Here is a 17,444-nt window from a genome sequence, read left to right on the forward strand (position 1 = left end):
GTTTCCTGTTTCTTTCAGAAACCAGATACACCCCAGACCTCAGGCACATTCGTCCCCGTTGCGAATGAACTGAAACGGAAGGACAAATACATGAACATCCTCTTCTCCTGCCATGTCCGTAAGGTAAGGCGTGCTCGAAACAGACCTCCTTGGGAAGAGAAGACTGATTCAGGTGAAACTGACTTAGCTATGACCCCAGCGAGACGGAACCGTAGGTCCATGACTGGCTACATCAGCCATGGGCTCTACCTGTAAACATGGTGCAGCGTTGATGGAATGACTGAAGTGACTACAATACTAGGGTGAGGCTGTAAAGTCTAATTAGGGAAGTGAAACATGGACATACCCCTAAGAATGAAGAGCAAGAAAAGTGGTAGCTACGTGCGTAAATACATCTTTTTCCTATCACTTAAATCTCTCTAAAAGATCATTGACTGCACCTCGGTGTTCATAGCAGCATTCTTCACAGTAGTTAAAGGTAGAAACAGCCCAAATGTTCATCAATAGATACATGAAGAAAGAAAACACGTATCCATGCAATGGAATACTGCTCGGCCGTGACAAGGAATGAAATCCATGACGCAGTGTGGATGAACCTTGAAGATATTATCTAAGTGATAAGACACAAAAGGGCAACTGTTGTGTGATTCCACTTGCATGAAATATCTAGAACAGTCAAATTAACAGAAATAGAAAGTGGAACTGTCGTTACCGGGGCTGAGAGGAATGGGTAATGTATGTATTCTTACATAATGGATGTTAGCGTTCAGATATTCTGTGGAAAAAGAGGTCGACTCAATATTATACAGACTTTTTAACAAGCTAGAGAGCAGCCTGTTTTAAACTTCAAATGAAATGTCACCATGGAAAGCTTGCTGGTAGTATCTTGGTTACCAAAGTGTAGAGTCGAATTCTGAACTTTAGATCCAGAAATTCTATTTGGTCAGTATACCTAGAGTTCATGAGACAACCAAGAAGTGACTTTTGCTAACCAGATTCGCACACCCACACAAAACAGTATAAGCCATGATGCCAGTTTTTTAATTTGACAAAGGAATGTACCATTTTCGTGAACTCTCATATCCGCTATCTAGGATACTTCTTTCTAGTATCACAGTCAAATTAGTCATCAGGGCAACTATCAGAGAGAGCTGGATGGTTTTGAGAATTACATCATCTGCTTAGAAAAACCTGGCATCCCTAATTCCATCTTTCTAGTGATAACAATTTGATGTCTGACCGCATGCCTCCCCCTAGGTCCTACTGCAAAAAAAAAACAAACTGAAAGTGTTTGAGCCATGCTTCTGTATTTCTAAGTTCAATGCAAAATAATACACTGTATTTCTTCACATCATAGCTTAGGTAATGTCATCTTTAGCAACTTTCCGGTCCTGCAGGGTATATGTAGGTAAACTTGATATGATTTTAGTCAAGTCCTCTTCTTTATGTTTTGGTTCTTTCTGAAACAACCACCCTCCATAGCTACAGCCATAAAAGGGCTTCCCAGGCGGTGCTCGTGGTAAAGCACCTAGCTGCTTAGTGCAGGAAACGCTGGAGACATGCATTTGATCCCTGGGTCAGGAAGATTCCCCTGAAGGGCATGGCAACCCTCTCCAGTATTCTTTCTTGCCTGGAGAATCCCCATGGACAGAGGAGCCTGGCAGGCCACAGTCCATAGGGTCACAAAGAGTAGGACGTGACTGAAGCAACTTAGCACACACACAGCTATAAAATATCCTTTAAGGTGGGAGACCTGTACAAATAGTTCAGTTCAGTCGCTCAGTTGTGTCCGACTCTTTGCAACCCCATGAATCACAGCACGCTAGGCCTCCCTGTCCATCACCAACTCCCGGAGTTCACTCAAACTCATGTCCATCGAGTCAGTGATGCCATCCAGCCATCTCATCCTCTGTCGTCCCCTTCTCCTCCTGCCCCCAATCCCTCCCAGCATCAGGGTCTTTTCCAATAAGTCAACTCTTCGCATGAGGTGGCCAGAGTATTGGAGTTTCAGCTTCAGCATCAGTCCTTCCAATGAACACCCAGGACTGATCTCCTTTAGGATGGACTGGTTGTACTCTCACCCATAATGTGTTTTATCCTGGTCTGACTCCAGGGAAACTTTATCTCTGGCCCCCTGTGGAGCTGACAAAACCTACAGACAAATCCCTAGAAGTGTTCAGGTAAGACCAAGATAACTAGAGATTTTTCTGTGGTTGAGGATTTTAGCTTGGGTAATAGAAGAAATCAGATAAGAGCTTATCTAACATTGAATCTGTGATCAAGTTTTTCTATTACTTTATGAATTTAAGAGGAAGAAAAATTGTGTCCCTTCCTATGTTAAAATTACTTGAAATAAATCTGAATTTATAAATTCACATATGTATCAAAAACATTTGTCTTTGATTTGTTTTGATTTAGCTAAGTTATGCAACTCAGAGCTTTTCCTTCATTACATTAATGTCCTTCCCACTCACTTGATTCATGCATTAAGGATGATTTGAGCTGCTAAACCTCAAGGTAAAGACTTATGACCTGTGCTCCTTAGAAATTACATTTCTGCATAAAAAGAATGTAATATTTCTAAACAGTGCTTCAGCAGAATTGTTGCTTTGAGGGTTTTGTCTGTTGGTTTCCGGATTAACTCATAGACATGTCATCGGAAGGGCTAGAGTCTCCACTTGAGCACTATGGCCTACTGTTTTTCAAATCTTGTGTGACCTTGAGAAATGATGCAACAAGTTGTTTTTTTCCATATTCGTTTGCAGCACACTTAATCTGTTTCTCAGTGTGATCTCACAAAAGATGAGGAGCCCGACTTTTACTTGCTATTCAAATTCCATGTTAGAGGTTCTTTGTCTTCCATATCCTAAGATGGATACAAATGACTAGTGTTCTCCAAGAGGCTTTTCACAAACCAATGTTCCCTTAAATATGATTTTTTTTAAGGAGTTCCACAACTAAATGTATTCAGGAAAAAAGTATGCAAGTGTTAGTCCCTCAGTCATGTCTGACTGTTTGCAACCCCATGGACTGTAGCCCACCAGGCTCTTCTGTCCATGAAATTTCCCAGGCAAGAATACTGGAGCAGGTTGTCATTTCCTACGCCAGAGGATCTTCCCAATCTAGGGATCGAACCCGAGTCTCCCACATTCTTTAACCGTCTGAACCACCAGGAATGGATGGGTTAAACATGCTCTTATAATGCAGAATTCTATGAATCTTTGATGTATCCGTGGGCTCTGAACACCCTAGGGGAGGCTGTGGTTTGCAGTACCCCAAACCAATTTGACTTGGAACCCTGTCTTTCACAAAGCATCGCAGGAGGTTGTGCAAAACAACTTAGGAAAACTATACAGAAACTCTGCAAGCACCTTGTTTCAAGTTGGCTGACAAGTGCTAGTTTTCTTTTATGGCAAAAAAAAAAAAAAATGTTGCTACGTGAAGTAAAATCATTACTACCAAGAGTAGTTATTATTTTACCACATAGAGTCTGTTTTCATCTTAATTACAGATATGACTGAGTGACTAACACTTTTCCTTTTCATTGAGATATGATTCACATAACATATCTTTCACCATGTTAAAGTACATGATTTTAGAATAGGGTTCAATACCCATCACTAAAACCAGTTGTCGACATTTTCATTAACCCATAAAGAAACCCCACACCCCTCAGCTGTACCCCCCACGCCGAAACCTCCCCTTTGCCCCAGCCCAGTGAAGCCGCTGATCTATGCTCTGTTTGTATAGATTTGCTTACTCTGGACATTTCATATGAATGGAATTGTATAACACACAGTCCTTTGTGACTGGCGTCTTTTACTTGGCATGCTCTCAGGGTTCTTTCATGGTATAGCAGGTATCAATACGTCCTCCTTTTTATTGCAAATTATATTCCATTGTATGGATATATCACATTTTATTTATTCATTCCTCAGTTAATGGACATTGCGTTGTTTCTCCTTTGCAGCCATTACGATTAAGGCAGCTGTTAACATTCAGGCACAAGTTTTTCCGTGGATGTGTTTTCAGCTCCCTTGGGTATATACTTAAAAGGGGAATTTCTGAGCCATGTGGTAATTCTATGTTTAACTGTTTCAGGAGCTGCCAGACTGTTTTCCAAAAGGACTGTATCATCTTAGACCCCACTAGTCGTAACAAGGGTTCCACTTTCTCCACACCCTGGCCAGCATTTGTTACTGTCTGTCTTATATTATTGTCATCCTAGTGGGCGTGAGGTGGTATATCTCGCTGTGGTTCTGATGTGTGTTTTTCTGATGGCCGGTGATCTCAAGCACCTTTTCCTGTTTTTCTGCAGCCACATGTATATCTTCTCCGGATAAACGTCTCTTCAAATTCTTTACCCATTAAAAAAAAAAAAAGTTTGGTCTTTTCATTAATAAGAGTTTTTTTCAGATATATGATTTGCAAAAATTTTCTCCTGTGGGTTGCCTTTTCACTTTTGTTGTACTGTCTGCTTTATATGGTTTTTGTTCTTTAATTCTTATGCATTTTTCTTGTTTTCCCTGATAAACTGTAAAACTGTGACCTTTGCATTGTAAAAGTCCACAAATCTGGAAGCACCTACTCCTTTTCCATCTCTTTTGCATCCAGAGGAGTGGTCATAGCTGGATAACGTCTGTTATAGAATTTGGCTCCACCACCAGAATAAGTTCAGTTGCTCAATTGTGTCCAACTCTTTGCCACCCCATGGACTGTAGCACGCCAGGCTTCCCTATCCATTGCCAACTCCCGGAGCTTGCTCAAACTCATGTCCATTGAGTCAGTGATGCCATCCAACCATCTCATCGTCTCCTTCTCCTCCTGCCTTCAATCCTTCCCCGCATCAGGGTCTTTTCTAATGCGTCAGTTCTTCACATCGGGTGGCCAAAGTGTTGGAGGTTCAGCTTCAGCATCAGTTCTTTCAATGAATATTCAGGACTGATTTCCTTTAGGATTGACTGATTGGATCTCCTTACAGTCCAAGCAACTCTCAAGAGTCTTCCTCAACACCACAGTTCAAAAGCATCAGTTCTTTGGCACTCAGCTTTCTTTACAGTCCAACTCTCACATCCATACATGATTACTGGAAGATCCATAGCTTTGACTAGACGGACCTTTGATGGCAAAGTAATGTCTCTGCTTTTTAATATGCTATCTAGGTTGATCATCACTTTCCTTCCAAGGAGTAAGCATCTTTTAATTTCATGGCTGCAGTCACCATCTGCAGTGATTTTGGAGCCCCAAAATATAAAGTCTGCCACTGTTTCCACTGTTTCCATGAGATGCCATGGAAGTGATGGGACCACTATCTATTTGCCATGATATTAGTTTTATGAATGTTGAGTTTTAAGCCAACTTTTTCACTCTCCTCTTTCACTTTCATCAAGAGGCTCTTTAGTTCTTTGCTTTCTGCCGTAAGGGTGTCATCTGCATATCTGAGGTTATTGGTATTTCTCCCAGCAATCTTGGTTTCAGCTTGTGCTTCATCCAGCCCGGCATTTCACATGATATACTCTGCATATACGTTAAATAAACAAGGTGACAATCTGCAGCCTTGACGTACTCCTTTCTTGATTTGGAACCAGTCTGCTGTTCCGTGTCCAGTTCTAACTGTTGCTTGTTGACCTGCATACAGATTTCTCAGGAGGCAGGTCAGGTGGTCTGGTATTCCCATCTCTTTCAGAATTTTCCACAGTTTATTGTGATCCACACAGTCAAAGGCTTTGGCATAGTCAATAACGCAGTAGTAGATGTTTTTCTGGAACTCTTTTGCTTTTTTGATGATCCAACAGGTGTTGGAAATTTGATCTCTGGTTCCTCTGCCCTTTCTAAATCCAGTTTGAACATCTGGAAGTTCACGGTTCATGTATTGCTGAAGCCTGGCTTGGTGAATTTTGAGCATTACTTTGCTAGCGTGTGAGATGAGTGCAATTGTGTGGTAGTTTGAGCATTCTTTGGCATTGCCTTTCTTTGGGATTGGAATGAAAACTGACCTTTTCCAGTCCTGTGGCCACTGCTGAGTGTTCCAAATTTGCTGGCATATTGAGTGCAGCACTTTCATAGCATCATCTTTTAGGATTTGAAATAGCTTGACTGGAATTCCGTCACCTCCACTAGCTTTGTTCATAGTGATGCTTCCTAAGGCCCACTTGACTTCACATTCCAGGATGTCTGGCTCTAGATGAGTGATCACACCATCGTGATTATCTGGGTCGTGAAGCTCTGTTTTGTACAGTTCTTCTGTGTATTCTTGCCACCACTTCTTAATATCTTCTGCTTCTGTTAGGTCCATACCATTTCTGCCCTTTATTATACCCATCTTTGCATGAAATGTTCCCTTGGTATCTCTAATTTTCTTGAAGAGATGTCTAGTCTTTCCCATTCTATTGTTTTCCTCTCTTTCTTTGCATTGATCACTGAGGATGGCTTTCTTATTTCTCCTTGCTATTCTTTGGAACTCTGCATTCCAGTGGGTATACCTTTCCTTTTCTCCTTTGCCTTTAGCTTCTCTTCTTTTCTCAGCTAATTGTAAGGCCTCCTCAGACAACCATTCTGCCTTTTTGCATTTCTTTTTCTTGGGATGGTCTTGATCACTGCCTCGTACAATGTCACGAACCTCCATCCATAGTTCCTCAGGCACTCTGTCTATCAGATCTAATCCCTTGAATCTATTTGTCACTTCCACTGTATAATCATAAGAGATTTGATTTAGGTCATACCTGAATGGTCTGGTGGTTTTCCCTACTTTCTTCAATTTAAGTCTGAATTTAGCAATAAGGAGTTCATGATCTGAGCCACAGTCAGCTCCAGTCTTGTTTTTGCTGACTGTGTAGAGCTTCTCCGTCTTTGGTTGCAAAGAATATAATCAATCTGATTTCAGTGTTGACCACCTGGTGATGTCCATGTGTAGAGTCTTCTCTTGTGTTGTTGGAAGAGGGTGTTTGCTATGACCAGTGCGTTCCCTGGCAAAACTCTGTTAACCTTTGCCCTGCTTCGTTTTGTACTCCAAGGCCAAATTTGCCTGTTATTCCAGGTGTCTCTTGACTTCCTACTTTTGCATTCCAGTCCTCTATAATGAAAAGGACATCTTTTTTGGGTGTTAGTTCTAGAAGGTCTTGTACCAGCCCCTAGATGTCTTCCTGGAAGATCGTTTGATTTCATTCTTGATGAGATATTATGGTTTACTTTTTTTTTCTTACAGGTGAATCGATTTAGTAAGGTGGAAGATCGAGCAATTTTTGTCACTGACCGTCACCTGTATAAAATGGACCCCACTAAGCAGTACAAGGTGATGAAGACCATCCCTCTATACAACGTAAGTGTTCTCTGCTTCACTCTAAACAAAGGATTCTTAACCTGGTTCTCATGGACCACTAGGGGGTCAACAGATCACAAGAGCCTTTGGGGCTTTAGAGAGCCCATGAATTCCTGAAATGTTCAGCCCGTCTCATATTTTATACAGAACTACAATTTTCTGTATGGAGTATCCAAAGCTTCCAATAGAATAACAAAGGCACATTTTGTTTGAAAGTGTAGGACTCTGCATTCTATGTGACCTTTCTTTATCCTACTCAGAGCTTAACTCTGGTGACACAAAATGTATTTCCTTATCGATTATCATAAGGCTTGCTTTTATGTGGAAGTGGAATCAGGTAAAGAAATAGTAGAGAATAACTTTATGAAAACATTGCCTCTTTTTTACACGTGCAGTTGTGTCTGACTCTTTACGACCCCATGGACTGTAGCCCATGAGACTCCTCTGTCCCTGGGATTTTCCTGGCAAGAATACTGGAGTGAGTTGCCATTTCCTTCTCCAGGGGATCTTCCCAACCCAGGGCTGGAACCCACGTCTCTTGCATCTCTTGCATTGGCAGGCAGATTCTTTACCACTTACACTACCTGGGAAGCCTCTGAATCTCAATATGAAACTTTAAAAAATTTTTTATTCTGCTTTATGGGATCTGCTTAACAAGTAACCGTTCTGATTCTTGAAACAGATCCCCCTGGACTGCTAGATCTTTCCATGTCTCAGGTGATTTTTCTATCTGTTAGTTCTTAGAGAAGTCTGTGTTTGTCCAATCGTGAGATCTATGAGGAGTGTTATTTAAAGATCGTTTTAAATCCTTTTGGCCTCTGCAAAAGGAAATAGGAAACATTGTTTTACAATGTTTTATTTTGTTAAATCAGGAGTCCTGTTGGCTGTGAGGTTCAAGGAAGGCAAGCTGTTCCTGGCTTTGCTAAATAACTTAGAACGTTGCTGCAGGCTTATCGCCTGCCGATGGAGTTGAAGTTTGACTCCATCTCCTGGTCCCCCCACTGCACACGCATACATACACACTTTTCTCCCTTTCAGTTCAGTTCAGTCACTCAGTCATGTCCAACTCTTTGCCACCCCATGGACTGCAGCATGCCAGGCTTCCCAGTCCATCACCAACTCCCAGAGCTTGCTGAAACTCATGTCCATCGAGTTGGTGATGCCATCCAACCATCTCATCCTCTGTCCCCTCTTCTCCTCCCGCCTTAAATCTTTCCTGGCATCAGGGTCTTTTCCAGTGAGTCAGTTCTTCATATCAGGTTGCCAGAGTATTAGAGTTTCAGCTTCAGCATCAGTCCGTCCAGTGAATATTCAGGACTGGTTTCCTTTAGGATGGACGAGTTGGATCTCCTTGCAGTCCAAGGGACTCTCAAGAGTCTTCTCCAACACCACAGTTCAAAAGCATCAATTCTTCAGTCCTCAGCTTTCTTTCAGTAGAAAGGCTAATGGATTTCAGCTTATAAGGAAATGATGTTCTAAGACATTTATAGGTAGTCTTTTAGCAAAGACCTATAATCGCATATTAATCACCATTTAAGCCTATTAACCCGATAGTCTTGATGAAGGAAGATGAGGGAGAAGGTCACATTTTGTCAAAGTCTAGTAAAATGTGTATCTCTTTTTCTTACTTTCCATTAAAGGGAGAGGAATCAGGCGCATGATAAAAATCCAGTAAGTAGTTAAACAGGTCTTTGAACCGAAGTTATTTTCTATGTTTTTCATGTTGACTGTTGTATAGTTATAGTCACTGTTCCTCTTCATCATCAGTATCATCATCAGTGTTATCGATGATATCATATTTTTTTTAAAGTAACAATGTTTAGGTAAACATAAAGGTAAAATGAGGTCAACAGGCAGGACACACACTGTCACCGATGCTATCACCCACATCCCTTTGATTTCCTTTCCACTTTCGTACATTCCAGCCTAACTTCCAGTAGTCAGCATCTTTGTTAAAAGGCTCCCCACAGACTGCTGGAACCCTTGACTGGAAATAATCCCCACCCCTAGCCACCTACATGACCAGTGGGTGTGGGCATATACATCCTCCAAACCCCACCATTCATTGGCCGTGATAATTCTGGTGTGTGTTACATCGTTTGCAGGAGCTTTTCTATAGGAATAAGCTGCGCTGCCCACCGTAGTAGCTGCTTAATAATGGGCCCTACTGGCCTCCCTCCCCCGCTGAGCCACCTCCCCACTCCCTTGCCCAGCTCCCTGCACCTCCTGAGTCAGTCCTGAAGCTCATCAGCCTTTGTCTCAGGATGTGCTTTGTGCTATTCTAACTCGCTTCAGTCATCCGACTCTTTGCATCCCCATGGACTGTAGCCCGCCAGGCTCCTCTGTCCACAGGATTCTCCAGGCAAGAACACCAGAGTGGATTGCCATGTCCTCCTCCAGGGGATCAGCCCAACCCAAGGATCGAACCGCTCAGGAGGGAGCAGATTGAATGGGGCTGGGGACTTCCAGCCATGTCTGTAAAGATGTCCTTCAATCTGAAGCAAATACAGCCAAATATTAAGTCTGAATAATAGGGATGTGAATGTTATTTTATTCTTTATCCTTTTCATATGAAATATTTTGAAATTTAAAAAGTTTAAGGAGACTTCCCTGGTAGTCCAGTGGTTAAAGCGTCAGCTTCCAATGCAAGGGGTGCAGGTTTGATCCCTGATTGGGGAGCTAAAAATCCCACATGCCTTGGGGCCAAAAAAAAAAAAAGCCCACAAAACAGAAGCAATATTGAAACAATTTCAATAATGCCTTAAAAAATAGTCCACATCAAAAAATCATAAAAAAAGAAAAGTTTACAACAAGGAAGCTCTGAAAATGATAATGCTCATGGCAGGGATGAAGCAGCTGAGAGGAGATGGAGAAAGATTTCAGTCTTAACCAAGTTGAGTTTCAGACACTGATGACACTTGTAAGCAAACATCCCAGCGATCACTGGAGTCTAACATTGTACAAAAGAGCGTAGCATTCAGCACTTAGGATAAAAATTTAGGAGCAGACACATGTATAATTTGAGGCTGAAATTATCAGTGTAGAGGGAGAAGGGGCAGATGATTCAAGAACATCATGCTTAAATGGTGGGGAAAAGAGACTGACTGAAGGAAATGGAATGAAAATGAAATCTCTGTTCTTTCTGGGCCTCCGCTTTCTCCTTTCTCTTCTAATGTGCCAAATGAGTTCTAATTTCTCTCCAGTTCCATAAGGTTATGAATTATTCCAGGAAGGAAAAGAACTCTGGAAACACTGTGTTTCAGAATCAAGTTGGAAAGTTTTCAGAAATAAGGGTAATCAATAAAAACATAACTACTGATCCCACCCTTTGCTCCTCTCCTTCTCTGCTCTTCATTCCTGCTTCTGCCCAGCTGCCTGTCCTGTGTCAGTGAGACTTTTCTGGCTCCAGGGAACAGATTGCGATTGTGGGGAGGGGGAGAGAGATTCCCTCTGTTCCTCTTAAGTGTTTGTGGCTGCCTAATAATAAAGTTGACACAAGACAGATTAATAGGAGGAAACCCAACTTAGTTTTATGGGCATCAGGCAGTTCAGTCGCTCAGTCATTTCCAACTCTTTTCAACCCCATGGAAGCAACACACCAGGCTTCCCTGTCCATTACCAACTCCTGGAGCCTGCTCAAACTCATGACCATTGAGTCTGTGATGCCATCCAACCATCTCATCCTCTGTCGTTCCCTTATCCTCCTGCCTTTAATCTTTCCCAGCATCAGGGTCTTTTCTAATGAGTCAGTTCTTCATATCAGGTAGCCAAAGTATTGGAGCTTCAGCTTCAGCATCAGTCCTTCCAATGAATATTCAGGGTTGATTTCCTTTAGGATTGACTGGTTTGATCTCCTTGTAGTCCAAGGGACTTTCAAGAGTTTTCTCCAACACAGCAGTACAAAAACATCAGTTCTTCAGCACTCAGCTTTCTTTATGGTCCAACTCTCACATCCATACATGACTACTGGAAAAACCATAGCTTTGGCTGTATGAACCTTTGTCAGCAAAGTAACGTCTCTGCTTTTTAATGGGATATCGTAAAAAGATGCTCAGAGAATGTCTAAGAGTGGGTAACTTAATATCTTTGTGTATAAAGAAACAATAAATTTGTGAGGATTTGGAAGGACAAAGAAACTAGGTTCAGGCGTAATTATAAAGAATTTAAGCCAAGGGGTGAGCTTGGGAGGTAAATTAGTGAAGAAGGGGCAAGGTTTATTTATACAGGCTTCTCGGACCTGCATTGTCTGTCTTTGGTCCTCCTGATGTCTTTCTCTGGGTCCAAAGAGGGCACCTTTCATATGAGAGATTTATTTCCTGGTTTCAAAGAAATGAAGAGGAGGGTCGAAGTATCCTTTTTGCATTGGCTGCTTCTTAGGTAACTTTAATTCAAAATAGTCAATATGCCATTGATACATATTTGGAGGCCTGCCCTGGGCCCCGTACACTTTTGATTTGTGTTTAAAGAAAGGATACGCACAGTAGTAAGGAAAAGAAATCTCATAGGAACCCAGGGCCCTATTCAGGTTTTAGGGCAGCTCTGAGAGACCATGTTATCCTGTGTCCCCCTCAGCAAAATGATGCTTAGATGGTGTCAGTTTCTGCCACTCTCTGTCTCTACTTCTCTTTGTGTGTCTTCTTTTTAATATTTATTTATTTAGCTGCTCCAGGTCTTAGTTGCAGCACATGGGACCTTTTAGTTGTGGCATGTGGGATTTTTAGCTGCAGCCTGTGAACTCTTAGTTTCGATGAGAGATCTTGTTCCCTGACCAGGGATTGAACCTGGGCTCCCCTGCTTTGAAAGCATGAAGTCTTAGCCAAGATCACCAAGAAGTCCCTCTTTGTGTGTCTCCTATCTAACAATTACCTTTCTTGCCATACAGCCTGGGCCTGTGCTAGGCTAAGGTATGAATCAGCCAACCCAACAAACCGTTAGAGTTTCATCCCGCAGTGACACTGAACACGGTGTCTCTGATGAGGCCTCACCATGGCAACCAGTTCTGCACGATCCAAATTGGTCCTTCAGCTCCTTGTTAAGCATTTGCAAATCTATGCATAGTCTTCCCTGACTTCTCCTAGCATAGCATGAGTAATGACTCATTCATTTGGGGGTATAAATGATCTCTTCTCTCTGCAATTTTTGACTGTTGTCCTTAAGGCCCAAGTCACATTTGGACCTGCTGAATTAGATTTTCCTGGTGGGAAAGCGCCAGTGGGAGAACAGTGCTTCAAATAGGCTATAACCAACCATCTCATCCTCTGTCGTCCCCTTCTCCTCCTGCCCTCAATCTTTCCCAGCATCAGGGTCTTTTCCAGTGAGTTGGCTCTTTGCATCAGGTGGCCAAAGTATTGGAGCTTTAGCTTCAGCATCAGTCCTTCCAGTGAATATTCAGGGTTGATTTCCTTTAGGATTAAATGGTTTGATCTCCATGCTGTCCAAGGGATTGTCAAGAGTCTTGTAAAAGCTCCATAGTTTGAAACCATTAATCCTCGACCCTCAGCCTTCTTTATGGTACAACTCTAACATCTGTACCTGACTACTAGAAAAACCACAGCTTTATAGCTTGACAATTATCACAAAGTGAGTTTACCAGTGTAACCATTCCCAAAATCAAGATACAAGACGCCAAAAAAGAAAACATATGCCCCCTCGCAGTCACTCTCTCTTTTTTCCTTTTCAGAGGCATAATTTTGCTCATTTTGAACTTAATGTAAGTGAAATCAAACACTGTTTTGATTTTGAAACCTTTTTGTTTTTCTTTCAACATTATCTTCATGGGAACATCCATGTGGTTTCCTGTAATTCTGGTTTGCTCATTTTCACCACTTTGTAGTATTTCCTTGTCAAAATGCACCGCAAATTGTTTATCCGTTCACATATTGATGGATATTTGAGATTTTTAAAGTCATTCTTATGCATGTGTTTTGGTATTGCTATGATGCATACTTTTTCATTGGACAAATACCCAGGGGTGAAATCGCTCTTCAGTTCACTAGAAAATTCCAGTTTTCCAAAGTGGTCATACTGGTTTACAACCCCACCCCATGCCCAACAACACATGAAAGATCCAGTTGCTCCATTTTCTCTCCAACACTAGGTCCTGACAGTCTTTTTTTTTTTTTAATTGGTATATAGTTGGTTTTTAATGTTCTGTTAGTTTCTTCTATACAGCAAAGTGAATCAGCTGCGCATATACACATATCCCTCTTTTTTGGATTTCCCTTACACTTAGGTCACTGCAGAGCATTGAGCAGAGTTCCCTGGGCTCCACAGTAGGCGCTCGTCAGTTGTCTCTCTTATACACAGTATCAGTCGTGTATATACGTCAATCCTAATCTCCTACTTCTTCCCACCCCACCCTTTCTCCCTTAACTGCCATACACAGTGAAATCAGAAAGAGAAAAGCAAATATCATATATTAACGCATATACGTGAAATCTAGAACAGTGGTATAGATCTTATTTGCAAAGCTGAAAGTCTTTTGAATTTTAGCTATTCTGGTAGGTGTGTGGTAGTTACACATGTGGTTGACTTGATACATGTATCTTTTGCAGTATGAGTACCGCCATAGCGTTAGATGACACCTCCATCACACCACGTAATTGCCATTTCTTTTTTGTAGTAAGAACACTGAAGAGCTGATCACTTAGCAACTTTCAAGTTATGTAATACTGTATTAGCTGTAATCACCATGCTGTATAATAGGCCCCAAGAACTTACTCATCTTCTAGCTGGAAGTTTGTGCCCTCTGACCAACATTTCGTTTTCCTCACCTCCCCCTGAGCCCCTAGTGACCACTCTACTCTCTGTTTCTCTAAGTTTATCATTTTTAGATTCTACATATAAGTGATATCAATAGCAGGGGTCCCCAACCTCTAATCTAATGCCTGATGATCTGAGATGGAGTTGATGTAATTATAGAAATAAAGTGAAAGTCACTCAGTCAAGTCCAACTCTTTACGACCCCATGGACTGTACAGTCCATGGAATTCTCCAGGCCAGAATACTAAAGTGGGTAGCCTTTCCCTTCTCCAGGGGATCTTCCCAACCCAGGGATCAAACCCAGGTCTCCCACATTGCAAGTGGATTCTTTACCAGCTGAGCTACCAGGGAGGCCCAGGAATACTGGAGTGGGTAGCCTATCCCTTCTCCAGCAGAGCTTCCTGACCCAGGGATCAAACTGGGGTCTCCTGCATTGCAGGCAGATTCTTTACCAGCTGAGCTACCAGGGAATAGAAATAAAGAGCACAATGAATGTAATGCGCTTGAATCATCCTGAAACCATCCCCCGCCCCATCCCTAGTCCATGGCAAAATTGTCTTCCACGAAACCAATCCCTGGTGCCAGAAAGACTGGTGATGGCAGTCATATACTATTTGTCTTTCTCTGTCCAGCCTATTTCAGTCATAATGCCCTCAGGGTTCAGCCACGCGGTTGCAAACGGCGGGATCTCCTTGTTTCTCATGGCTGAATAATGCTACATCACATATGTATGCCTCATCTTTATCCATTGATCCACTGACAGATACGTATTGTGGGTTTTCTTTGTACTCCTCTTATTACTAATAAGGTTGAGCCCTTTTCTGTGTGTTTACTGGTCATTTGGACTTCTTTTGTAAATTGCCTGTTGACGTCTCTTGCTGTGTTTCTGTCTTTAAAATTTTGATTTTTAGGAGTTCTTTTTATATGCTGCGTTTGTGCCCATTGGCAGCTATAGATGTTACAGATACTTTCTCCAGCTCTATGACTTGCCTTTTCATCCCTTTAGTGTTTCTGTGAGCAACATTTTTCATGTTGATATACTTCAGTTTATCCGTTTTTTTCCGAGGTTGATGCTTTTTTATTTTTGCTTAAGAAAGCATTCCCTATCCCAAGGTTGTGAAAATATCCTCATCTATCATATTCTATAAGCTTTATCGCTGCGCCTTTCATATTGACATCTTACAGCCCACCTAGAATTGGCTTTTGTGTATGTGCAAGGCAACTGCTCAGGGTTTATTTTTTTCCCATATAAACAATTGGCCCATATTGAAAAGACCATCTTTCCCCACTTGCTCTTCAGCACTACATTTGTTATAAATCACAGTGGCCATATGTCTCTTTCTAGTTTCTCTGCTCCGTTCTATTGGTCTACTGTCTATCTTTGTGCCAATGACAGTTTTAATTACTGTTGGGCAGAGATTTTATGAACTGTAAAATTATAATAAATTTCCAAAATCTCCCACTTCAATTTCACCCTCCTCCCAATATAGTATTCTCATTCTTGTTTTTTAGTCAGTAAGTCGTGTCTGACTCTTACGACCCCATGGACTGGGGCCCAGCAGGCTTCTCTGTCCATGGGATTTCCCAGGCAAGAATACTGGAGTGGGTTACCACTTCTTTTTCCAGGGGATCTTCTCAACCCAGGGATTGAACCCCCATCTCCTGCGATGCCAGGCAGATTCTTTACCACTGAGACACAAGGGAAACCCAACATTCTCATTAGCTGTATCCATATGAAGGAGACAGCTGAAGATAAAGCAAATCCTAGCAGAAGGGACAGCTTGCTGTTTACCCATTTCCTCTGTGAAAAAGTAAAATTCCTTTAGGAGTCAGGTTTAGAAATGCATGAAGTTCATACCGGTCAGGGAGCAGCTACCACTGTAATCTGTTGTGACCTCTCTAGAGACCCATATGCCAAATCTTTGGATTCACCCAGGAAAAGTTGAAGTCTATATTACAGGTAATATCTCCTGATTGTTAAATGCCATGTAAGCCAAATAGAACACATCTTGTAAGCCCACAGGCCACCGGTTTGCTGTTCCTATTTTAAAAAGTCTTTGCTTTTGTCTTTTGCTATTCTAAATGTGCTTAGTTGCCCAGTCATGTCTGACTCTCTGCAACCCCGTGGACTGTAGCCTGCCAGGCTCCTCTGTCCATGGAATTTTTCAGGCAAGAATACTAGAGTAAGTTGCCATTTGCTCCTCCAGGCAATCTTCCTGGCCCAGGGTTTGAACCCACGTCTCCTGTGGCTCCTGCTTTGCAGGCCGATTCCTCGCCCTCTGGGCCATCTCTGCTCTCTGGCCTCTTCGCTGCATGCGTGCATGCTCAGTCACTTCAGTCGTGTCCAGCTCTTTGTGACCCCGTGGACTGTAGCCCACCAGGCTCCTCTGTCCATGGGATTCTCCAGGCGAGAATACTGGAGTGGGTTGCCATGCCCTCCTCCAGGGGATCTTCCTGACCCAGGGACTGAACCTGGGTCTCCTGTAATTGCAGGCAGATTCTTTATCACTGAGCTCCTCCCTGTCAAAGTTTTAAAACTCTAAAACCTAGGCTATGTTTTATTCTAGATTTTATGTAGTAGAAACAAACACCAATGATTTCTCACTTATAAAAAGCTATAACTGGATGTGAGCTTTTAAAAGAGTATATTTTCTATGTCAATTAGCCAGGAAGGAAAAGAATGAAGGAAATCTTGGATACAGGTGCCTTTTCTACCTGTAGAACTTTCTACCCCTTCAGAGTTCACTGCTAATTGTATTCTTCCAACTTTTTATTATAACATTTTTCAAATGTATAGGGAAATTAAAAGAATATTATAAGGAATACCCATATTCCCTCCACCTAGATTCATTAAATGTTTAATTTCTTTTTTGTCATACTTATTTTCTCTCTCTCATGACACTTCACTGCTAAAATGCCCCTGTGTGCATTCTCCTAAGAATAGGACATCTTTTCTCTTAACCACAATACCACCTTTGTATCTAAAAATATTAATAACATTTCTATAATACCAAATATAATATATAATCATTATCCATTATGTGTTGGTCAACTCACGTTCAGATTTCCTCAGTTGTTCAAAGAATGTCTTTTATACCTATTTTTTTAAATCCTATTTAGGTTCATATTTTGGATCTGGTCATTACATATCTTTTAGTCCAAAACTGTGCCTCTAGACACAACCTCTTGCCTTTTTTTTTTTTTTTTCCATGAAATTGACTTTTAAAACAGCATTATTAAGATGTCATTTACTATGATAAGCTCAGTTGTGTTCCCTCAGAATTCATTTGTTAAAGTCGTAACCTCCAGTACTTTAACATAGGACTATGTTTGGAGACAGAATCTTTAAAGAGGTAATTAGGTT

At 41.7% G+C, this 17,444-nt stretch overlaps 1 protein-coding gene across 1 annotated transcript in view; it reads left to right on the top strand.

The window, feature by feature from the left end:
• MYO1D (myosin ID) overlaps positions 1-17,444 on the top strand; it is a 363,696-nt gene that overhangs the window by 212,174 nt on the left and 134,078 nt on the right. The window contains exons 19-20 of the mRNA XM_069602865.1: positions 19-123; positions 7,205-7,318. Coding sequence (XP_069458966.1) covers positions 19-123; positions 7,205-7,318 — 219 coding nt within the window. The remainder of the gene's footprint in view (positions 1-18; positions 124-7,204; positions 7,319-17,444) is intronic.

This window comes from Ovis canadensis, chromosome 11 (genome assembly GCF_042477335.2).
Source record: "Ovis canadensis isolate MfBH-ARS-UI-01 breed Bighorn chromosome 11, ARS-UI_OviCan_v2, whole genome shotgun sequence".
Lineage (NCBI taxonomy): Eukaryota > Metazoa > Chordata > Mammalia > Artiodactyla > Bovidae > Ovis > Ovis canadensis.